This window comes from Anabrus simplex, chromosome 1 (assembly GCF_040414725.1).
Source record: "Anabrus simplex isolate iqAnaSimp1 chromosome 1, ASM4041472v1, whole genome shotgun sequence".
Lineage (NCBI taxonomy): Eukaryota > Metazoa > Arthropoda > Insecta > Orthoptera > Tettigoniidae > Anabrus > Anabrus simplex.
This window is the reverse complement of record NC_090265.1, coordinates 54,938,301-54,964,543: the sequence shown is the minus strand read 5'-3', so window position 1 is coordinate 54,964,543 and position 26,243 is coordinate 54,938,301. Positions and strand designations below refer to the sequence as shown.

The 26,243-nt window shown below is 37.9% G+C and overlaps 1 protein-coding gene across 1 annotated transcript in view; it reads right to left on the bottom strand.

Annotated features, from left to right (window-relative positions):
• Positions 1 to 26,243, bottom strand: part of LOC136884060 (intermembrane lipid transfer protein Vps13) — an 816,621-nt gene that overhangs the window by 477,740 nt on the left and 312,638 nt on the right. The window contains exon 23 of the mRNA XM_067156088.2: positions 9,498 to 9,648. Coding sequence (XP_067012189.2) covers positions 9,498 to 9,648 — 151 coding nt within the window. The remainder of the gene's footprint in view (positions 1 to 9,497; positions 9,649 to 26,243) is intronic.

The window sequence follows — 26,243 nt, the reverse complement described above, 5'->3', positions numbered from 1 at the left end:
GTGGAGCTGTGGGTACTGCTAGTAAATTACGAAAATTTCATTCTTTCCTTGTATGATGCCAGCTGTTGAACCAGTTGTCGATGGGTCAATTTTTAAACAATTGCAGTGGTAATGAATGCTACACAGTGGATGAGAGAGAGAGAGAGAGCGCGCGCGCGCGCTCATCTCAATAACAGCCAGTGCAATGTAATTGTCAATTAGTTTTACAGGCTTAAGACATTGTAGTCTAGTGAATTTAGTTTTCTTCTGGCTCCTTACTATTAAGGTAATCAAGTTCAAGGAAATTAATTTCTACCTCCTTTCACAACTGTCTTTCCTCATATTAGATTTCATAGTGTTTCCCCCTCTCATTTTGATAATTTTTCCAATTATCTTCATGACCAATATGAGCTGGTGATCATGTAGTTTTGTACCTTGTAAAAATAATGACATACCTGCCAACTTTACAAAACCAAAGATCAGGAGGTTTTGATATGAAAATCAGGAGAAATCAGGAGATACAACTGGTCAAAATTGCTTATTTACATGTCTTGTGCAATACAGTACTACAATATATTTATAACACTTATTGTCTCAAAGCCCAACTGTTGCCATACGAGGCTACAAGGTTAAAAATTACACATCTCTATTCCCTCACAGGAAGTACATGAATGAGATGATCAGTCTCTGATAAGCCTTCCAAACAAAAATAGAATGAATTCATGCTCCACACGTGTGAATCAGTCATGCCATTACTTAGCAAATGCATAGATTAATATATTGCATCAAGCGCCCGTGTGATTATGCAAAGGGCAATGCTATCTGTATTAAGCAACTAGCTGATGTACTCGTGCTTCACTAAGGAATTCTCAGAAAGACTGACTGATGATTGATGTTTGTTTAAAGGGGCCTAACATCAAGGTCATCGGCCCCTAATGCCACAAAATGAGACGAAATGAAATGACAAATTAAAAGTCCAAAATCCTCCACTGACCAGAATTCAAAGTGTGAGGACAAAGAATGAATGGATGGAGATGAATTTAAAACGATCAGTGGATCTGACCCACAGTGCCTCACATGCACAGAAGCTGGCACAAAACAATAGTATTACTGACCAAGGGACTGCTCCTATAGCACGATGCTGAATCGATTATACTTATTGTTGAAACGCATCCAAAATCCAGGTCACTGGCCTCTCATAATGGTATTTATCGCTAGGAAAGTAGAACCATGCTATTGGTCATGTTGCGGTACTAATCAAGAGTAGCGTAGACTCTTAGTATTCCACACATTATGGTACTATTCACAGGTAGTGTAATACGGACATGTAACACAGACCTATGGTGTTTCGCACATTGTGGCGCTATTTACAGGCAACGGAAACCTATGGCATTCCGCACAGAAGTGGACTAACCACAGGGACTCGCACTATTCCGTGGTATTCCTCACATACTAGGAAATGAGCATAGGTAAGGCAGAACCATGGTGTCGCTCATATAGGGGTATGAATCACAGGTACTGTAGGACCCACATCCCGTTTCACACACAGTCACTACTAATCACAAACCTATTGCGTACCTAACATAGTTGTACTGCGCGCAAGTAAATGCGACCCACGGTGTTCCCTGCGTGATGGCACTAATTACAAGTAGTCTCATGGTTCTAATTTGATCATTCCTTGGTCGCATCTTTTAGTCGCCTCTTACGACAGGCAGGGGATACGGTGGGTGTATTCTTCGTCTGCGCCCCCCACCCACAGGGGGTCTCGGAAAGACTGTCCTTATAGCTTTCTCAACTGAAGTCAACAGTCAACATGGGTCATTACAATGACGCCAGTATGAATGTTGCGATTAAAAGCAATGCTGTCATATGAAATATTTGATAAAATGAAAAACAGCACATTTTCTTACTTTTGATGGAAAGTACTACGGTTTTTGACTTTATATAATAACAAAAATTTATTTTATTATTTTATCCACCTAATCAATACATTAAACACAAACAATTAGGACTTTGTCATTAAAAAATTTTTTGTTGACATTATTTTAAAATATGGTACATGTTTTGCCTTTATGTAGGCATCATCAGCCATGATTTGACCTTAAAAAATAAAATCAGGCACCTGATTGACTTATAAATTAATGTTAAAATAGGACTGTATTAAAAAAAATCCTAAAAGGTCGCGTATAAAATTAACATGTGGCAAAAAAAATTATTAAATTAGTGGTTTTACAAGGCTTGTAACTAAGAATAAGGTGAATAATACAACAGTTAATTGTGAACTTGTGAATTTAAGGAAGTTGATACATGAAATGAAATGGCGTATGGCTTTTAGTGCCGGGAGTGTCCGAGGACATGTTCGGCTCTCCAGGTGCAGGTCTTTTGATTTGACGCCCATAGGCGACCTGCACGTCGTGATGAGGATGAAATGATGAAGACAACACATACGCCCAGCCCCCGTGCCAGCAAAATTAACCAATGAAGGTTAAAATTACCAATCCTGCCGGGAATCGAACCCGGGACCCTTGTGACCTAAGGCCAGCATGCTAACCATTTAGCCATGGAGCCGGACAGTTGATACATGATAATATTTAACTAGCAAGTTGTTAAAAACTGAAAAACATTCCGAAGTGCAGCGAGAGTAACACAGTAAGTTATTATTCAAGCGATCGTTTCTTCATGACTTTTTTCTCATTCACAATTTAATCACCATCACAAATATTATTATAGTCAGTACGGTAAAACTGAATAAAATATAATCAGAAATTGTATTCTCTATCACTTTTTTTATGTAGTACTTTTCGATATGACCAATCATCATGATCTTCCTTCCAAGTATTGGGCCATGTGTCCCGTTACGGTCTTGCATTTTCCTTTTTGCAAGACTTGTGTTGAACGCCATGTGTTTTTTTCGTCAGAGGTCAGCACAATCAGACTGCTACAACCCCAGTGGAAGGAGGACAGATTCACGCGCCTCACCAGCGTCAGCGAGTCCCGAGACTTGGACGAGCGTGGGTAACGGTATTGTGTTTGTGTGCTACAACGTGGACCACGGCGTACTAATGTATATTTTGTACAGTGTAAATAGTTTTGTGAATAAATGAAGTATGTAATGTACATTATGTTGGCCTTCCCTTTGCACTTAATGAAGTACATTTCGTGGACTGTGGGAAGAGCTAGGCCTCGTTCAACACGAGTAAGCAACTCGAAAACAAGACCGAACAACTTGAAAGCAATCAACTGTCCTTCCAACGGGTTGCTAGCCTGAAGGAAGTAAGACCACCGGTGGAGCTGCCACCTTTCAGCTAATGGACTAGCTGAAATTACAGCATTTCCTCCGTAATTGATGTAACGGTTATACCGCCGTGACTCGGTCGACAGAGCCTCATCTGTGGGAACAGGTTTGTTCATCCTGGGAAGGAGAGGTTATCATCATCATCATCATCATCATCATCATCATCATCCTTTTTCTTCTTCCAAGTAATGGGCCGTGGCCCATTACGGGCTTGCATTTTCTTTCCATCGCTTCATTGGACATCCTATAGATCTTTGTCCTCTTGGTTGATAGTGTACGATCTCCTTTGGTAGTCTTCCAGATTCCATCCTTTGCACGTGACACTTCCAGTTTTCTTGGTAATCATAGATGTAATTGATTACTGGTTTCACATTCAGTCCCTTAAGAATATCTCCATTTCTTATACGATCCCATTTTGTATAGCCTGCTGTTCTGTGCATGAATGTCATTTCACGCGCTGTAATTCTGGAAATGTCTTGAGTTCTTATTGTCCATGCCTCACTGCCGTAGCAAAGGGTTGGTCTGGCTAAAGTGTTATAAAGACGTAAGCGAGTGTGTTTTTGGACAAGAGATGGCTTCATGATGTGATTTATGATTCCTGTTCTGGTAAATTTGATTATTTTTGCAGAGATATCAATTTCCCCTTGGTAAGATAAATTGTATCCCAGATAATTGAATTTGTTGACTCTTTCCAAAATTTTATTATCTAAACAGATTTTACTGGGGATAGGATCCTTCCCTTAAAGGCCATTATTTTGCTCTTTTGTGGTGAAATGATCATGTCGAATTTTGAAGAGACTTTCTGGAGATTAAATACTGACCAATGAAGATCATTTTCTGATGATGCTACCAACGCAACATCATCAGCAAAGATTATGGCATCTAGTTGTGTGAGATATCTGGTGACTGGGATTGAACCATGCCTTCCATGCCTCCATTCCTGCATTATATTGTTCATATAGGAGAAAGTCTAATCTGACCTTTCCCTTCTTTCTCCCCTCTAGTCATAACAAGAGTTTTACTCTTTTCTACACTTATTTTCAATCCACAGATTAGACTTACAGACAAGCCCCTGGAAGTAGTGGAAACGTTTAAATACCTGGGGAGTGAATTAATGGAGAATGCTCGACTGGATGCTGAGATTAGTAAAAGGATTCAAGCTGGAAGTTGTTTCTATCATAGTGTAAGAAATATGTTATGGGACAAAGATGTGCCAATGGAAGCAAAGGATACTATGTACAAGATGTATTACGTACCCATAACAACTTACGGAGCAGAAACTTGGACAATGACAAAGAAGGAAGAGAGTCGAATACAGGCAGCCGAAATGAAATTCTTGAGGAGTATGATACAGAAGAGTAGAAGAGACAAAATAAGGAATGAGAAAATCCGGGAAGAAATTGGAGTGGAAAAAATGAATGATAGAATAGAGAAGAGCCGACTAAGATGGTTTGGGCACATAAAGCGAATGAGCGACGAAAGAATGCCAAAAAAAGGTGATGGAAATGCAAATCCAAGGAAGGAGAGGCCATGTACGACCACGATTGAGATGGAAGGATACCATCCAACGCAGCATTATAGAAAGAAACCTGGAGTGGGACACAGTGTTGGAGGAGGAGTGGTGGAAAGACCGAAGAAAGTGGAGAGGAACCATATTTGCCCCTACCCGGCTACAGCTGGATAAAGGGAAATGATGATGATGAGGAGAAAGTCCATAACCTTGTCTCACATCTCTGCTGATCGGTTCCCATTCAGTCTGATGATTACCTAACTTTACTGCAATAAGGTTGTCACTGTACATGTTGTACATGTTGTATATGTTATCCATTAACTGTTGTGGGATATTATCTTCTGCTAAGATATTAAGAAGTCTGTTCCTGTTAACTAGGTCAAAGGCTTTCTTAAAATCAACAAATGATATGTGAGTTACCAAGTCAAATTCTCTGTGTTTTTCTACCAAGATTTTCAAGGTAAAGTAAGCATCAGCACATGAGCGTCCCTTTCTAAATCCATGTTGTTCATTTCCAATCACATTTTCATAATACCTGAATAATTTTTCTTTCACAATATTAAGTTAAATTTTGTAACCTGAGTTGAGTACACTTATCCCTCTGTAATTTCCACAATCTTTCAAACTGGCCTTTTTGTGAAGAGGAATAACTCTAACTTTTTCCCAGTTCTCTGGTGGTCTGTTGCCATTTCAAATTAAATTGATGTTTTTGAGAAATCTTTGCTTGAAGATGTCACTGGAGTACTTGAATAATTCTGCATTTACTGAGTCTTCTCCAGATGCTTTTCCATTTCTAAGTTTTCTGAGTACTAGCTACTAGTGTAATGGTTTCCGAAAACTTGTTAAGAGATGTTGGCAGAAGAAATGGTTCAATATTTGAACCCCTCCAAAGGTTCCGAAAATAAATGAGCCACTCCGTTTGAGGTATTGCATTAATGTGTATGTCTTCTTTTACATTATTATTCAGTTTCTTGAGTATTTTATAGGTCTGTGGTTGTGGTCTTGTTATATCAGTCTCCAGGTGTGAAACAAAGTTTTCCCAACTCTTTCTGTGCTTTTTCCGTACTTCCCTTTTTGCTATTGCTCTCTTGTGGTGATACTCTATTTCATCTTCTAATTTACTAGTTGACAAAAAATTTTATAAGTATTTCTTTTGTCTGAAATAACTTTTTCAATCTCTTCATCCCAGATTCTTAAACCCTTTTTTTCTCTGCCATTTTTTCTTAACTCCCAAACTCTCAAGATCAGACCGCTTTAAAACTGAACACAAATTAGACCACTCCATGTCCATGTTGTCACTAACTGGTGTCATCTGTGTAAGATTATTAAGTCTGTTCTGGTACAGCCATTTTATATTGGGATCTCTTCACAGGTTAACCTTGTGAGAAGTTTTAATTTCTTGTGTTATTTGTTTCTTTTATACCATCTAGGCCTCAGACGAATAGGTAATTATTGTTTAAATGTGATGGTAAACATTGACATTTAAAATGTCATTAAATGGTAGTCTTAATACTGATGAATAATCAGTCATGTGCATGATCTAAATGTCAATAAAATATGGTACAATATTTTCACTTAATTAATGGTGTGAAAGCTGGTAGCTCTTAGTTGATGTTCAAATTTGATTTGGACTCCTATGAACCATCTCATTTGATGTGATGTTCTGATGTTACTACGAACTGAAAGTTTTGTTGACGTGTTTTTAGGGGTTGTAGTAAGGATGTAAAGGAGAGCATATTTGTTTCTGGTGAGACCCCCAACTAGAGTATGGTTTCCAGTGGACGGGACCCTCACCAGGATTACTTGATTCAAGAACTGGAAAAAATCCAAAGAAAAGCAGCTTGATTTGTTCTGGGCGATTTCCGACAAAAGAGTAGCGTTACAAAAATGTTGCAAAGTTTGGGCTGGGAAGATTTGGGAGAAAGGAGACGAGCTGCTCGATTAAATGGTATGTTCCGAGCTGTCAGAGGAGAGATGGCGTGGGAGGACATCAGTAGATGAATAAGTTTGAGTGGTGTCTTTAAAAGTAGGAAAGATCACAATATGAAGATAAAGTTGGAGTTCAAGAGGACAAATTGGGGCAAATATTCGTTTATAGGAAGGGGAGTTAGGGATTGGAATAACTTACCAAGGGAGATGTTCAATAAATTTCCAATTTCTTTGCAATCATTTAACCTAAATGCAGATCAGTAGTGATTGATTGAGCTGGTCAAAAGCGACGAAGCTAGAGTTGTGTGTAGGTAAGCATATTAATCGTTGATTCTAAGGTGAAGTCTCTTGTCTTGCAGTGAGAGTAACAAAAGAAGTTATTATTCAAGCAATCTTTCCTTCATGACTTTTTTCTCATTCTTCACAATTTAATCACCATCACCAATAATATTATAGTCAGTATGGTAAAATTGAATAAGATATAATCTGAAATTGTATTCTCTATAACTCTTGTTATGTAGTACTTTTCAATATGACCAATAAGATAGGTACCAGCTACCATTTTGAACAGGGTGAATAAAATTATTTACAGCGTAGATTGTAGTTCCTTATTCCCCGACTTTACATATAGATTTTCATTAAATTCTGTTTAGCCATTTGCTTGCACCTCGGCGCTGATATGGACTTAGCAACAAAAATCCAAAATCTTTACGTCGCACCGACACAGATAGGTCTTATGGCGACGATGGGACAGGAAATGTCTAGGAGTGGGAAGGAAGCAGCCGTGGCCTTAATTAAGGTACAGCCCCAGCATTTGCCTGGTGTGAAAATGGGAAACCACAGAAAACCACCTTCAGGGTTACCGACAGTGGGGTTCGAACCCACTATCTCCCGAATACTGAATACTGGCCGCACTTAAGCAACTGCAGCTATCAAGCTCGGTTAAAAATACAAATTCACTAATATTTCTGTTATTATAGCCGGTATGGTAAAAATGTATAAGACACAAATGATAGGAAATTTTAGTTATGTAGTATTTATCAATAGGGCCAATAATAACAAATATTTGGGAATTAAATTTTAGTCCTTCCCCTAAACTACCATTTCACTCAGCGTGAATAAAATTATTCATGGCCTAGATTGTAGCGACTTATTCCCGAACTTCATATACCGATTTTCATTACTTTCTCTTTAGCCGTCTTCTCGTGATGAGCACACATATATACATACATACAGACGGACAGAAATTACGGAAAATTAAAACGTGTATTTCCCCTTGTTAGGTACTGTGGTCACGACCGGTACATAAATATCATTCTTTTTAAATTCTCAGCAATGTACAGACAAAACTTATTTTACTTATATTGAGATAAATTAAAATTAGAATTGTCTCCAAATGGCTCCTAAAATCTCTAGAAAAGTCACTAGTCATTTTAATTGAAATTCTGTCACTAAATTACTAAAAAAGACTCCATGTCTAGCGACTAGTCTCTAGAATCGACTAGACTGATGTGAAATGTGAACGAACATGAACATAACATGAGAGAATGAGAGACTGACAATCGATATACGCACCACGATATACAGGTTTCAATAAACATCGCACATTTGCGCACATTTCTTGCATTAATAAACATCAATATTTCGTTTGAATGGAGCCTCCGTGGCTCAGACGGCAGCGTGTCCGCCTCTCACTGCTGGATACCGTGGTTCAAATCCTGGTCACTCCAAGCAAGATTTGTGCTGGACAAAGCGGAGACGGGACAGGTTTTTCTCCGGGTACTCCGGTTTTCCCTGTCATCTTTCATTCCAGCAACACTCTCCATCCTCATTTCATCGCCTCTGTCAGTCATTACTAAATCACTTTGGGAGTGGCAACCCCATCGAAGTAATACCCTATATATGATTTATTCATTCCATCCCTGACCCGGTCAATGACTGGAAAACAGGTTGTAGGTTTTCATTTTCATTTCGTTTGAAAGCGGCCAATGAGCGAAGGACTTCTGGCCACTGGCGTAAAAAAAGCTGAAATGGCGGGATTTGAAAACAAATGTTTGAAGTTCACCAAAAAATAAGCTAAAATCGGGAGAAATAATAGAATAATCGGGAGGTGGAAAAAACTATCAAAAATCAGGAGTCTCCCGCCTAAATCGGGAAAGTTGGCAGGTATTCAATGACCATCATTGCCATTAACTCTATATCATGACTGGTCTTGACGGATTTGAACTTAAAATGTACGAGAGATGAATGACAGGAAATTATAGTTCTTACAGCTTCCATTATGTAGAGGTTTTAGATGGCACAAACGTTTCTGGAGATATTTGGATTTTGTGATAAATGAAATTGAAAATATCTCCATCATCATCATTATCATTTGTAAAGCAAAATGACAGGAAACATAACAGGGCAGAAATTATATTTAAACTCTTTTTTAATATATAGAGCAATTTGTCATTTCATGTTTTGGTTCTGTAACTTTGCTACTGAAATGTATACTAATCAAATAATATTTAGCCTAGTGCACTCCCCAGACATTCCTGAACATACAGAATTTCAAAAATTTCAGTCATGTCATTTTTCTGTGATGTTCAAACAAACATCCCGGACAAAAAGACAAATATTGATCCGAGCACCACTTCTGACTTTTATACATCTAATCTGAGATTAAAACGAAGAACGAGGCATGGACAAAATCACCATGTTTATATACAGTAGATGATACAAGTTCAGCATTATGATACATAAAACAGGAGCACACATTGTAACACACAACTACAAGCTCACCTTGATTGTCTTCAGTCGTCCAGACATATCAATATCGGCCACCTGTTTGAACCAAGAAGCAGAGAGGTTACGCCTGACTATTAGCATAAAGCTAATTGGTTCAAGTAGAACACATTCATGCAACACTTCCCCAGATTCATCCAGTGTTACTCTGCAACAAGGAGAACATTATAGTTAGAACACAGGAACTACTACTGTAAGGTAAATATACAGGATTGCAATCACAATTATAAGGCTGGATTTCCCATATGATCAATACTTAAAAAAAAAAAAAAAAAAAAAAAAAAAAAAAAAAAAAAAAAAAAAAAAAAAAAAAAAAAAAATGATGTATTTAATACATTTTGCTATACTGGCTTCAGCCTGTATTATAGGCCATCTCCAACTGCTGAAGAACCTTAATTTGGTAAAATAACATACAATGTTAAAACACTACCTATTTCTAAGTTTAAACATGACTTATTTCTAAGTTTAAATCATATGATTTGTAATAAAACTTGCATCAAGTTGGAGTTGTAAGAGTCTAAAATTATACCTAAAAGTTTGTTTGTGAAGTGTCACTGATATGGTCTTGATGCTCTATTAAAAAGCTCTATCATTTTAACTTCCCTATTTTTCTGTTACAAAACATCTACGCACTGATTTTTACAAATCATCATCATAATATGCAGTTTCTAGCTGTCGGCCAGGTCTGCTTGGAACATAAGCCTCTCCATCTCCTCTTGTCTTCCAACCACTTCTCCCTCTTCGCTCTTGCTCAGTCCTCTCTTCTTTTCTGTACACACTCCTCCACATCTTTTATCCAACTGACTCTTGGTCTTCTTCTGGTTAGTTTTCCTGTAATCTACATTTCATGCATCTTCCTGGGCAGCCTTTCCTCTATCACTCTGTTCATATGCCCATACCATCTAAATCTAAATGCCTCTATCCTGTTCACTTTTGCAAATAATTTTACGTATGGTAAGTGAAGGTTGAGAGTGCAGGAGAAGGCCACAACGCTGGTGCAGTGGCAACAATGTGGGCATGGTTGACAATGTTAGTTTCAAGGACCCTGATAACCCACTACATTATTCATGAAGTAACTTAAATGAAGAAATAATTACAACCTACTATTATAAATCTATTATTAATCTACAAGATGCTTGAAAGAATGATACTTAACCATATCCAGGAAGCAATAGAAAGAGTCATCCCAGTTGAACAAGGGGGTTTCAGAAAGAACCGCAGTTGTTGTGATCAGGTGTTAACACTGACAACACAGATTGAAGCAGGATTCCAGAAAAGACTGAAGACTGCTGCAGCTTTGTCGACCTCACATCAGCCTATGAGACGGTCTGGAGAGAGGGACTGTTGCTCAAGTATGTTCAAGTCATCCCTTGTCAGAGGTTAGCATGCTTACTAAACAACATGTTATCCAATCGTCGGCGTGCTGTATTTCTGAATGGTGAAAGAAGCAGGTGGAGATCTCTAAATAATGGTTTACCTCAAGGGTCATTACTATCTCCCATTCTATTCAATGTTTACATCCGTGACCTGCCAAGAACAACTTCAAAGAAGATACAGTTTGCAGACGATCTAGCTTTAATTACTCAGAGTAAGGATTTGGCACATTGTGAGAATGTATTTACAGAGGACCTTGCTACCATGTGCGACTATTTCCACAAATGGAGACTTCAGCCAAATCCTAGTAAAACGGAAGTAACAGCATTCCACTTGCATAACACGGAAGCTAATCGGAAGTTACATGTGGTTTTTAACGGAACAGAAGTCTCCCACAACTTCTTCCGAAAATATCAGGGTGTTACACTGGATCAATCAGTGTTGTTCAAACAGCATTACCTGGATCTGTCAAAGAAGCTGAGTACAAGAGTAAATCTGCTGCATAAACTAGCGGGCAGCAGCTGGGGTGCAGATGCAAACACTCTTCGCACTGCTTTACTTTCTCTAGCATACTCAACTGGTGAGTACTGTGCTCCTGTGTGGGAAAACAGCATACATTCGAGCAAGATTGCTCAATGAAACCATGAAAGTTGTTACTGGTACAGTGAGGTCCACTCCTACTCAGTGACTGCCTGTTTTAGTAAACATTACTCCTCCAGATCTGAGGAGAAAAGCAGTAAAAGTACAGTTGCTCAAGAAGACCTTAGCACACAGGAACTCACTCTTGTTCAATGCCTTACAAGATTCACCTGTGATGACGTTAAAATCCCGGAGTCCACTCTGGACTGATCTATATTCCCATGAAAAATTCAGTGCAACAGCAGAATGGAGATAGCGATGGGAACAACGTCCACCCACCAACGCCTTTCTGATTAAAGACCCAACGAAGAAAGGGCCAGGTTTTGATCTTCCTCGAAATGAGTGGTCAAAACTGAATTGTTTCCAAATAGACCATGGCAGGTGCCGATATATGATGAAAAAGTGGGGATGTTGTGAAAGTGCTGCATGTGAGTGTGGTGCTGAGAAGCAGACATTGTTTCATATTGTTGAAAGCTGTCCACGGTCAGCATTTGTTGATGGTTTACGGGCTCTGGATGTATTGATGGCAAGTGCAGTGGACCAGTTGTCGAAGCTGGACATTCTAGTCTAATTACTTCTATGATAAAATTTTGGGTAAAAGCTCCACCTTTTTAATAGAATATGTGTTGTACAAGATTGTTAATAACATATTTTATTTAAGGTACAGGTTTTGACACCTGTATATGGTGTCGTCATCAGCCTAAAATTGTAACCAAGCAAAAGAACATACTAAATTGTCTTTACAATGTACACAAATGACAACACATGGTACAGAATTACATGATAAAGTTAAAATAATATGAATTATGTGGCACTTGTTTCCTTTACAATGCGTTAAAGCGTTATAGTCTTATATGATTTTTGTACTATAAGATCACTGGTAATGGAACCAAGATGTGATTAAATATAGGTTAAAAGTCTGATGTACAAATTAAAATCCTGATGAACATGTCAAAATCTTGTTCTTCTAGTGAACGTGAGGAAAAGCAGTTGTTATCAAGCAGGTTCTTCAAATTCTTTGTATTACCAGCACATTATGAGGTGGTGGGATTATACAAGTGGGCCTTAGATGTTTAGGCCACTGTTATTCCCATTCCAGTAGGGATTGCAAAGCCTATAAGAAAAAGGAGCCTATTTAGACGAATTTAAATTTAAGATGGGGCAAGACGAACGTGTAAACTGTATAGTAAGATATGTATGGGGTTTACCTTGTGCAGCGTGCCTCACAGCTTGTCGTGTTGAGAGGAAGAGTGAACTGGAGCGTGTGTGTTAGTACAAACTGGTTGGATGTGTTGGGGAAGGTGGGAAGAGTGAGGGTTAGGATGGGGAAGGTGTTTTAAGGCAGGTCAGGAGGGCAGTGAGGTAGGGGCGTGATGTGCAAGAGGGTATTATTCATAGCATTAAGGATCGTACGCCCATTTGAAAGCTTGATAATTTTAAAAACTCTAATTAAGAAGTCAAACAGGATGTTAGCTTTTTCTGAAATACCATTAAGATTTGAATTGCAGCAGGGTTGAGAAACTGGTCAAAGTGAATAAAACATTTTTATGTAGTGTCAAGGAGGGGGCCTTTGCTTATGTTCCTAAGAATTTCCATATCCTGATCTATAGTACAAAAGTTGTGTTTTGATTCATGAATATGTTGACCCAACTGCTGAATTGACATGTTCCATGTATCTAATTTTCAAGTTGCATCCAGTCTGTCCGATGTATGAGGATTCACAGCCATTGCACCTAAAACGGTAGTCACGTGATCTCGAGAAGATATTGGTTTTGTCAACTGACTTGGAATTGTGCATAACTTCCAAGTTCCTGTTGTTAGTTCTAAAGGAAATCTTGATGTTATGCTTCTTGAAGATATTTACAACACTATATATGTCCTCGTTAAATGTGAAGGTGGAATAAGCGGCCGGTTTAAGTCTTTCTTTTTGTAATGTTGACTGATCGATGTTTGAATTAATTGATAATTCGATCTATGAACGAATTGTTGTATTCATTGATTTTTTTTTGCTTTATATCACACCGACACAAATAGGTCTTATGGCGATGATGGGATAGGAAGGGCCTAGGAAGTGGAAGAAAGCGGCCGTGGCCTTAATTAAGGTATAGCCCCGGCATTTGCCTGGTGTGAAAATGAGAAACTATGGAAAGCCATCTTCAAGGCTTCCGACAGAGGGGCTCGAACCCACCATCTCCCGATTACTGGATACTGGCTGCAGTTAAGCGACTGCAGCTATCGAGCTCGGTATCCATTGGTTTTGGCTATGGCGTGGATGATGTTCAATTCTTTATTTAGGTTTTCCTTAGAAAGAGGTATTTTGAAAGCTTGATCAACCATGCTATTATAAGAGGCGCACTTATGTGCATGCGGGTGTGATGAGTCATTCCTAATAGTGGTTACTGTGTGCGTAGGTTTTCTGTATATTTCATATGCTAATGAAAATGTCAGTCTACTTATTGTGAGGTCTAGAAAATTTATTGTTTTGTTAGATTCAGGTTCCAAAGTGAATTTGATATGAGGATCGATGTTGTTTAAGTTGTTTAGAATGGAGGTTGCATTGACGATTCTATCATCTAGGATAACTAATGTATCATCCACATACCTGGCCCAAAAGCATGTTTTCAAAGGTATTGTTGTTGTTAACCTATATGAACCCACCTGCCCTTTGCTCTGACATTGCTAGGAATCCGCTAACTTTTTAGTATGCAACCTGGGTGTTGCAAGTTTTCGGTGAAAAGAGTATAGTGGGTGATTTACTGCGCGTATTATCACGGGACCTGTTTTATATTATTGAGAAATTCCACACTATTGCTCATGACACAAAAAACAGAACAATACAGAAATATAACACATAAAAAAATCCCTTGAAATCTTAAATTTTTCATTAACTTATCTCACCTCGGAAGTTCTTTAGTGTGTGTTATGGCCTTAATTATACGACACGAGCCTAACATTTGCCTGATTTTGAAATAAGGAAATAATAGGAAACCAATACGACATGAGCCTAACATTTGCCTGATTTGGAAATAAGGAACTAATGGGGAAACAAATCACGAGTAAATGAATGATGAGATTCAAACCTATATCCCAAATACGAACTTAGAGCCGTATGTCTCACTCAGTGTGTTATTATTATTATTATTATTATTATTATTATTATTATTATTAAGTCTGAGGATCAGTGGTAAAGTGTTCACATCCAGGTACCAAGATCGTAGGTCCAAATCTGGCAGTTGCAACCGGATCTTGAGGGGCGGGAGAAAGTTCATTCGGCATTCCATGTCGTACGATATTACTACGCGAAAGATCTCTGGTGATATATTTCGTGTTCATTCATGCACAGGATCACTAGTAACTTCTTCCTCACTAACACTGCTGAAATCAGAGCCTAAAATATCAAATATGCTTTGAATTTCGCTATTACTGAGGATATCACGCGAGCAAGCAACTTCCTTCTCAGCCATTTTGTCAACAACAGAATACAGATTTCTCGATTGATATTTTAATCAATTCTCTTTGCCAAAGAAGCATACCAGAGCACTCTGGTGACACTTTGAGACTCCAAGAACAGATTTCAATCACAAATGTTTCCGGGAAAAGCCAACAGATGTTACAAATGTCTCCAATATGCGACCTTGCATCCCGGCGTACCAGTCCGCTTGTGGAGTCCTGACCCAGCCGCTCGAGCACATACCAGTCCACTTGCGGGTGCATGGGGGTTGATTACTGTATGTTCTAGAAAATCTATATATATCTCCACCAAAATCCCCGAGGCCTGGTGACCCATGCTGATAAATATGGTTGCCAAGGGTGAAAAAATTGTTTACCACCAATTTTAACAGTCATAAAATCTTGGACCTCAAGTTTGCTTAAGCTGCTGTATGTGTAAGTTATTTAGAATGATGGGGAAGAGTTTTTTAGTACTGTTACTAGGGTACATATTGGCAATATCAAATGAGTGAATGGAATGGTAGGGTTTTATTTCAATTTATCTCGTTTCTCAATTATTTCTAAAGTGTTCTTGACAGATTTGTTTGATAGAAATCTGTAGTTTTTTGTAAGAAATTTCTGAATAAATTGAGCTAGTTTATACAGTGGGCTGGGTCTATAATTAATAATGGGGCGGATGGAGACATCGGCCTTGTGGATTTTGGGGAGAGCTTTGGCGGTGGGCAGGCTGGGGTTCATATTAGTTAATCGTGTTTTTTCCTGTTCTGTGAATAAAAATTGTGTGTTCTTAAGTGTTTGTTTCAAAAGGCATTGGATCTGTTGAGTCGAATCTTTTTTAACTACAGAAAAGGAGTCATTGTTGAAAAAGTTTTTAGTTTTGTCAATGTATTCGGCTTTGTCCATGATGACAGTCTTTTTTCCTTTGTCTGCCTTTGTAATTATGAGGTTATTATCTTCGATTTTCTTTTCAAGTTTGATAACGTAATCTTGTTCGGCAAAAGATGTTCAGATAGTGTTACTCTTAGCGGTTACAGTTTTACTTTTGGAAGTGTGGATCTTATTTCATTTTCTTTTCACATCAAATCTTACCTCATCTTGTAAGTGGGGTACCTTACTGATAGCAATTTCTGACGATGACCAAGTTGGTGGCTGCATTAATCTTATTTAAATTTGGCCAGTTTTGCTTCAGACTTTTTGCTAGGATCACGTATTCCTCTTACGCTAACTTCGTTTTTGACTAGTTGACCACCGACTGGTGAAATCGTTCGGTTAGAGTGTCAGGATTCCTAGGTTTTTTGGGCGTTTTTATATTGATCCTATTTAACACTGCGTTGTTCTTCAGTGTATTAAGTTTCATCTCTAGTGTTGTTTTTTGGCTAGTGCTCCGAATAATCGGTTTCCAACTTGGGTGTGAAATATGTCCCAATGAGTTCTTGTGAGTAGGCAGGCTGCCTGAATATGTGTCTCGTAAAGCCAGTTATTCAAGAAATATTTTTTCTTGTACAAAAATCTAATTTCGTTCTTTATCCAAATTTTATTTACATGGATTTGGGTTCTCAAATGTTGGGAAGAATTATTGTGTTATTTTACATTGGTTTTAAGGAAACTGGGTATTAGGTTGTGTTTCATACATTGTTTCAAAAAGCCGATGTCTTTGCCCAATTTTGCAATTTTGGTTTTTAGGCCCTTATAATAGTAGGCCTTAGGTTTTGCCTGGTAAGCTGTGTTATTTAAAATTAAAAACTTCATTACATTCTGTACTTAGCATATTGCTAAGCAACTAACACTTTTGTCACCTGCAGTGGGACGCCAAGCTGGAAATTATTATGATTGAGTTTTGTAAAATTACGTTATCTAAGTTTGGACATGTAAACTGTTCATCTTTTATTTTAAGAAAAGTATGAACCGTTAAGAGAGGTGTGTTTTATTGAATTTTGAAAGAAAGGTTGTGTATCATTCTATTTAACCCATTAAGCCCTGCATATTTGTTGGATTGAAACTGCATTGGCGCTGGGATTATTTTGGAGGAAATATAGTGTCGCTTCATATCGTGAGAAATGTCTTACTTACAAGACCATTAAAGATTTAAATATACATGAAAAGGCTTTCATACCACAAACTGCGGAACAAGGAACACTGTAAAACATTTTATTTTATTAGCATCACGGGTCCGTACCCAGTCCGCATGCTGAGCTACAACACAGCCTTCTCTTTGCATTTCCTCTTCAATTTCCACATCTATTTGTTCTTCAGGAGCATTGCTCACACTAGTACTAATATTACTACTAATTTCAATGAAAAAATTACATTCCTAATCATCATTACTTCCTAAAAGGGGTTATATATCGGTAAATATCAGTTCTATACTGGCAGCCATCTTGTTTACAAGCGAATCTCAAAGTCAAGAGATAGCCCACTTCAAACTAATATTACCAAGCACACTATCGATATATATTAGCAAAGAGCGTATAACATTGCAAAGAAAGAGTCCCTACACAAAGCACAAATGCAACCCACTCTGCCATCTCTTGAGGAAAAGTTGAATTACGTAGTAAAATGAGACAACGGAACAGTTCCGTGGTCCGGCATTTGGTCCACCGAGACGAAGCACGGAACGGTTCCGTGGCTCGGGCCCAATGAGTTAATTTTGGAAGCCTCAAGAAAAGACTAAGGACACTGAAATCTCATTCATTGTTATATATATAAGTTTATGTGTGTGGGGATTTTTTAATATCGAAATTTGGAAATGTGAAGAAAAAGAGACATTATGAACTGGTAATCATGAGGAAGTTTCAGTCTGTGAGGATGTGAAGGTTCAATGTTTGTTTTAAGGGATTTTGTAATGTTGAGTTACTGTGCATTTAAAATTGGTAACTTTTGTACCAGCTTGTACTGGCATGTGTAATTTTAATAACGAAATTTCTGTATCTTTCGCAATCCAACTCTCTAGAACTTGCCCATGTAAGGAAGAGTATTTTTATTGGTTGGAATAACAACGATTTTAATTGGTGAATATGGAGAATATGGAGATCCGGGGAATTTCTGTGCCCCTATTGGTTACTTTGTGATCGGTCCATTTCCGACCTCTGCCATCTTTGTGTGTGCGATGCGTGTGTTCCGAGTCTTTTCCATCAGATCGACCTAGCAAGTGCACGTGCTTGGGGTCTACTCCGTCTGGGGGTCCCCGGTCTCTCCAGGTAAGCGCTATCATCTTATATTTGAATTAAGTTAAATTTTTTCTTGTGTTTCAGCCCTTTCTCATTTGAAGCAAATTTCTGTGATAATGTAAATTTTATTCTGCATATCGGAGTTTCTAGACTTCCGCATTCACCAATTTTGGGTTTTTGAATGACTGTGCCCCGATGGGCAGTCATAGCATTTTGTTGTTGGAGACAAGTCTCTTTACTTGTTCAGTATTTGTAACTAAATGTAAATTTAACTTCCTTTTCTTGATTAATGATGTTATGTAAAAATTTGTTCTTTTTTGAGATTGCCTCCCATCATGCAGTATCAACTTCTATATTCAAGTTTAATCCATATCATCGGAAGATTACCATTTGTGTTTTATAAATTTATTTAAATATCCTTTGTTTTAAATGTGCTTAATTGTAGTTTGTTTATTTTGTTTTATTTCATTTGTATTCTCTTCTTTTGTTAATAATCATATGGTTTTACGGGTGTTTGCTGTGTGCTTCCCTTTCCCCACAACGAGATACAATCTCATGGCCTAGTAGGGTTCCTTCCACGTTTCCACATCCTTCTGTAGTTGTCGTTTGTTAGACCTGTAAGTTAAAGCTTTCTGCAACGCGAACATGGTGTTAATTTTCATTTTTATTCTACAATTTTCTATTTTCTTCTTATTATTAATACATGTATGCGCTCAACAAGTGCTACATCGGTAGCAGAGCACGGTTGTGGAAGAAATGGAGATTGCGCCAATTATCCTTAGCTAAATTTCAAAATTCGAGTCCATTTCATGCTGTCTGTTATGTTCTTGTAACTCTGAGAAAAGTATTATTTCTAGCATGCTTGGGCAAAAGGGGATAAGTAAAAAAATGGCCAAAATGAGATAAGTCCAGATTCTGTGAGGTTGAGTCATTGCACAGCTGTGGTAAAAATGACATAAGTCTGAGGAGAAGTAATGAGCTGTAAGGGCACATTGTAGAAATAGTATAACTGAGAAAGGAATTTTTTGCTTGGTCAGAACAGTACATTATAATCTATCAGTTTCATGTCCGTATTGATACTTGGTACCCATTCTTTGTGATAAGAACAGTACATGTCAACATGTACTGTTTATAGTACTGCACCTTCCTATAAAGCATACCGAGTAAAAGAGAACAAGTCATATCCCTCCTTGATTACGATTGTTGGATACAATTCTGTGCCACAGATTGATGCATTAACAATACCAAAGAACAATTTTGGTTATTGTTGTTGTTCATTACAGTGAATAATGTCCAGCTCCATGGCTAAGTGGTTAGCGTGCTGGCCTTTGGCCACAGGGGTCCCGGGTTCGATTCCCAGCAAGGTCGGGAATTTTAACCTTCATTGGTTACTTTTGCTGGCACGAGGGATGGTTGTATGTGTCGTCTTCATAATTTCATCCTCATCACGACACGCAGGTCGCCTACGGGCGTCAAATCAAAATACCTGCCACTGGCGACCGAACATGTCCTCGGACACTTCTGGCACTAAAATCCATATGCTATTTCATTTCATTACAGTGAATAACAATATCAGAAGGATTAGTTCAGCTGTGACTTGCTGCTGCTAATAAACTAGCTTTTCCTGCTGTATGAGTGAGTGTTTTATGATGCAACATGGTATCACTGGCTAAGATTTCGGAGATGGTTCTGGCTCATGATGAGGACATCTCCGATACAGAAGGTATAATTTTACAAATTCTTGTCCATACATCATAATATTTTTTAGTGTCAGGATGGTGGTTGTTCATGTCATTTCAGATCAGCAAGAATCCAGGCGAGTTTTCATAAGTTAACACAGAGAAGTCGGTTCATGGCCTTCCTCAGAACTTAACGATGAACAGATAAAATCAAAAGAAGTTTAGAAGCTCCTGAACAGTGACAGTAACAAACAGTGTGCCACAGAATTTAGTTCACTGACTTTGACCACTCCTAAAAATGCCAGCAACATGTGTACAGAATTGATTACAAGCAGTCCACAAACCGAAGGCACTACCAGCTTGCAAATTCATACCAAAAAAAAGTGAGAAATCATGTTGCAGTTTTTTCCAGAAAACTTAAGAGTTGAGCAGAAATTGAATAAATCAAATCAAATCAAATCAAAATCTCTTTATTTGCAAATGAGGTGTCTACCTCGGTGGCAAATGGTACACTAAAATACATTATTGTCAAGCACTAAATATTAAATTAACAAGAGAAGAAAATTTTTCCTATAATACAATATTATACAATTTACGCTAACAATGTTTTCTATTAAACACACAGCTCATCCTTAATAAATTTATATTGTTTACAAAATTCTAATTATAATATCTCCTGTACTACTTACAAATATAGTCAACTGATGTACAGTATGTGGAATTGCTTCAAATGATACTATAAAACTGGTATAACATTGATATTTACATTGCATTTATTTATTTACTATTTTTTTTTTTACCCGTTCTGGATCCTAAGTAGCATAACGACCTGCTGCGTCTTAACCAGAGCCCCTTTTGCCACCACTTTTCAGAGTTCCTGAAGGGCCTTCACAGCTACCGTAGCGGTCCCAGGGCCCTCGAAGTCCCCACTGTACTTCACCCCTACAGGCAGTCCCCTACTTTGGCTGTCCAAACTCCTTAGACCAGGGGATGGAATTAATTTATTCACACACATTTTTTTTTTATTTACAATAACCTCCACCGGTCGAATGCCCTCTAACACTTCATTTATTTTCTCTGTTGCTGTTTATTCTCTTCTTGAATATCTGTACAGATTTTGGAAAAGGATCAAACACTACCCCTGGTAAACTGTTCCACTCCTTCACACCCTTCCCAATGAATGAAAATTTACCCCAATCGCTTCTGCTAAAATTCCTTCTAATTTTATATTTGTGGTCAGTCCTGCCGATATAATTATTTTCCAACTGAAGCCTCTCACGGATATCTCCCCATGCTTCTTCTCCTGTATAGGCTCTATATAATCCTGTAAGTCTAGTTTTCTCCCTTCTCTTACTTAAAGTTTCCCACCCAAGTTCCTTTAACATTTCTGATACACTACTCTTTCTCCTGAAATCCCCTGTTACAAATCTTGCTGCTTTCCTCTGCACACTATCTATTTCTTTTATTAGGTATTCTTGGTGAGGATCCCAAACACTGTTTGCATATTCCAATAATGGATGAACCATACTCAAGTAACTTTTTTCTTTTAATTCTTTGTTGCATCCTTTAAGTAGCCTCATTATGACATGTAATGATCTGTATGCTTTCCCAACAATGTCATCAATATGACCCTTCCAGTGCAAATTACTTTCAAATCTCACACCTAAGTATTTGCACTTGCCATCTTTTGGGATAACTACCTCATCCAAAGTATATTCAAATTCAGTTTTAAAGCTCCTGTTTGTAAAAGTTGTAACAGTTGATTTGCCTCCATTAACCTTCATATTATTTTCTTCAACCCATTGTTGGATACTTTCAAGGTCCCTTTGTAATTCTGAACAATCCTCAATGTTGTTTATTTCTCTATAAACAATTATGTCATCTGCATACAATCTTATTTTTGATGTTATATTGTTCCCTAAATCATTTGCGTATATTAAGAAAAGTAACGGACCGATTATACTACCCTGTGCAATTCCCTTCCAAACTTTCTCTTCCTGCGATACATTATTTCCTACTTTGACTTTCTGAACCCTTGAATTTAGAAATGCTTTTATCCAACGTGTAACCCTTACGTCCAATCCTATTCCCTCCAATTTCTTTAATAATATTCCATGTTCCACTCTATCAAAGGCTTTGGAAAGATCTATGGCTATGCAATCTAACTGACCTCCTGAATCCAACTGATCTGATATGTCCTGCTGAAATCCCACCAGTTGTGCCTCACAAGAAAATTTCTTTCTAAATCCATACTGGCTCCTCATGAACCAATTTTTATCATCACATATCCCTCTGATGTACTTCGATATTAAACTCTCCAGAATTTTACAAACTATACTGGTCAGGCTGATTGGTCTGTAGTTCTCTGGTTTCCTTTTATCACCCTTTCCTTTATAAATTGGTATTATTATAGATTCCTTCCATTCCTTTGGTATTACACTATTATTTATGACATAGTCAAAGAGAAATTTTAAATAAGGCACTATGTACCACCCCATTGTCTTTAATACCTCCCCAGTAATTTGATCACTTCCTGCAGCTTTTCCTTGCTGAAGCAGTTTGATTTCTCTGAAAATATCTTCGTTTGTGAATGAGAAGCTTCTTGTTTCCCTCTGTCTCTCTCCCTCTCTATCTTCTGTTTCGGTTTCCAACTCTTGACAATCATCTACTGAATCTCTAAATTCCCTACTAAATAGGTTTGCTTTCTCAGTATCTGTTAAATAGTGTTCACCCCCTTCTCCCACCATTGTAGGAATTTGGACTCCTTTTCCTTTTTGATTCCTGATATATGAATACAGCTTTTTCCATTTCCCTTTGTGGTCATTACACTCTTGAAGTATGCCATTCATATAATTCTCTTTTGCTTCCTTTTTCACTCTATTCAGTTTCCTCATTAGCTGTTTTCTAGTTTCTCTACTCTCCCTACCCTCTTTGATTTTTCTGTTTACTATTCTACATTTTCTTTTTAATTTTCTTATTTCCCTTGTATAATAAACAGGGTCTGAGGTCATTTTACCCTTCTTAACAGGTACAAATCTCCTCTCCTTCCCAAATAATTCCTTTAAATTTAGCCCAAAGTGTATCCACGTTACTCCCTTCACTTATCCAACAACTGAATTGTGATTTAAGGTAAGTCCCAAATTCATCAACTTTAGTATTTCTGTACAATTTCTTGTCTTGTGTAACCCTCTTATTAAGCCTTTTTGGTACGAGTCCTACATCCATTATTACAGCCTTATGGTCTCCTATTCCTTCAATTACCTCAGTTTTATCAACAATTTCCCATGGTTTAACCAAGAATACATCTAGTAAGTTATTGAGACGAGTCGGTTCTTGTACTACTTGTGTAAATCCTCCCTCCCAAATTAACTTATTTGCCAGTTTCTGTTCATGGGCTTCACTTGCAGCTCCTTTCCATTCAACTTCAGGCAAATTTAGATCTCCCCCAATTATTACCATATCATTATTATTGTTTTTATGAGTATAATCTATTATTTTTTCAAAGATTTCCATGTCTCCTCTCTTCCAGGCCTGTATGTTCCTATAATTCCCACCTCCTTCATATTATCACAAACTAATTTTATCCCTAATATTTCATCCCTTTCATCGGTAAACCATTCATGTGAACAGTAATTTTCCTTCACCAGAATGAACACCCCCCCCTCCCTTTTTATCTCCTCGGTCTCTACGATAGACTGTGTACCCTTCTGGAAATACTTCTCTATTACCCACCCCTTCTTTCAACCACGATTCCACTCCTATCACCACATCAGTCTCATAAGATTCCATCAATGTACCGAATTTTAATTGTTTATTTACTACACTTTGACAGTTTACCAAGAGCAATCTCAGACCCCCTTCCTCCCTAAAACTTGACTGTTGCAATTGGGTAACTTGAAATTCCTTACTATCCTGAGTTTCTTTTTCTAGTTGACTGAGCCAGCTTGAAGTACAGCTGGCTCTTTCTACTAGTTTTCCTGGTCAGTATTATAACTCAAGGGAGTTGCCTGTTTTACAGTACATATCTTAAGATTAATAAAATCTAGAACAATATTTGCTATCTTTCGTTTACCTGAATTGTTTAGATGGAGGCCATGTTTTGTATAACAGTATCTCTCAAAACTGCTGCATTCAATAACCTGAGTATTCCGAAAATGTTTACAAATTTTAACAATATCTGTATTGATCTTGTCCACTTCAATGTTCACACACGAGTCTCTACTCAAATCATGCCTGTGGGGCACGTTCACTACAAAAACGTTAGTGTGGGTCAGCTTCCCTAGTGTATGTTTAAGTTGTGATCTTACATTCTTGGCGTCGTCGCGAGCTACGTCGTTCGTCCCACCGATGATAAGCACTGCATCGCCGCTCCCGAAGTTCCTAGTTGCTGCTTCTACGTTTTCCACAACACTGCTGATAGATGCTCCTGGATATATTTCTCCGGTTGCTGCTATATTCTCGTCGTTAATAACTCCCGCAATTCCCCTTCCTTGGCTATCACCAAACACAGCTACCTTCGCTGATTTAGGCCTAACTGGGTCTTGAATCTGAATTCTAGGCCTAAATTTTAAACTCGGCACGGCAACGGCAGCGGATCGCGATGATTTGGTTTCACGCGCACGATCACTTTCTTCCATGATTAGATTATTTAGGGCAGAAAACCTATTTCTAATGTTTATTTCCGGAAATTCAGTTGTAGATTTCTTCTTAGCCGGCCATCCACGAACTACTTGACACCACGTGCTCGAGTTTGTTACTTGTACCGGTATATCACTCGAAGAATGGTCAGTCCCAAATTCTAGCGATCGCAGTCTTTCTTTTAATTCTTGATTTTCAACTTTAAGAGTCTCTTTGTCCTTTTTTAGAATGTTTATAATTTCTAATGCACTTTTATATTCCTCATCGACTGTTTTCGGTGCTTCGTCAACGCCGTCCCCAACAACAACATTCCGAACACACTGCTCACAAATCCAGTCAACATTTTCATTAGTTTTTACGTCTCTAGGGCAATTTCCGCACTTATAATGCCACCATCGATCACATGAATCACACAACATTCCATTTTTCTCTAATTTTCGACATTTTCCGCACTTTTCGTCACATTTTACGGTTAATTTACTCGGAGAATAAAACACTACGTCGTCATTACCGGGCGCCATTTTCAATAGAAATAAGGAAAGGAATATGTAATCGCAAAGGGAAATGTTACAAGTAACAACTCTCATTATTGTTCCATATTGAAGATGACGCTACGCATAGAATCTCAACGATAATATAATAAAACCACCTATTTAATACTTTCCACTTTTTAATGTGGTTTGAATCTACATGAATTTATGTAGACCTATCAGATCAGGTACATGTTTCACCCATTATTTGGGCATCTTCAGCCTGTAGACAACCTTTAGGTCAAGGTTTGAGACCTTTTTAACCATATATAGTGTAGTATATAAACCTTAATAATTTCTTAAGACTAACATACCAGGACAACCATTTTTAAATGTGAACAAATCATGACTGTGGGTAACAAATTAATGGTGATTTAACACATTTAAAACTTGTCAGTACTATTCTACCTAACTTATAATATGTCTAAAACTAATATGGATCTACTTCCTCTATCATAAGTTTTGGGTAAAGAGGATATTACAAACCGGGGTTTATTTGACCCTCCTATATCATTTTATGTTCTTGATGGTTCCAGTGTATGGGACCCACAACAGGATTACTTGATTCAAGAACGGGAAAAAATCCGAAGAAAAGCAGCTCGATTTGTTCTGGGTGATTTTCGACAAAAGAGTAGCGTTACAAAAATGTTTCCAAGTTTGGGCTGGAAGAACTGGGAGAAAGGAGACGAGCTGCTTGACTGAGTGGTATGTTAATTTCTTCTTCTTCTTCTTCTTCTATGATCACATAGGATCACTTTAGTCAGTCCGTCGTTCAGGTCTCTTTGAAGGGATTGTTTGGGCTTTGTGGTCCTCCCAGTACTTCTTCAGACGCTCCGATCTTCGTGCCCTTTCCTCAGTTGAAAATGTGCGTGTTGTTGGTTTGTTTTGTGTAAGGGTAAAGCGGAGGTTTGTATTCTTGAGTTTTGTATTCAATTTTAACTTATTTGTGGTGTCTTCTGTTGTAAGGCCTATTTCCTTCAGATCCTCTCTTACTTCTCTGATCCATTTACATCCTGTTGTGGTATTTTTTGAGACGAGATTGTGTTGTACTAGTTGTTTCAGAAGTCTCGAATCCTGCATCCTCATGATACGTCCAAAGAATCCCAGTCTCTTCTTACGCATAGTATCTGTAATGGGTTCTAGCTCTTTGTACACGACTTTGTTAGGTATTAACCGCTACTGTCCATCTTTCTGGTATTTTTTGTTGATGCAGGTTCTTCCAATCCTCCTTTCAATTTTCTGAAGTCTGTCAGTCTTTGATTGTTT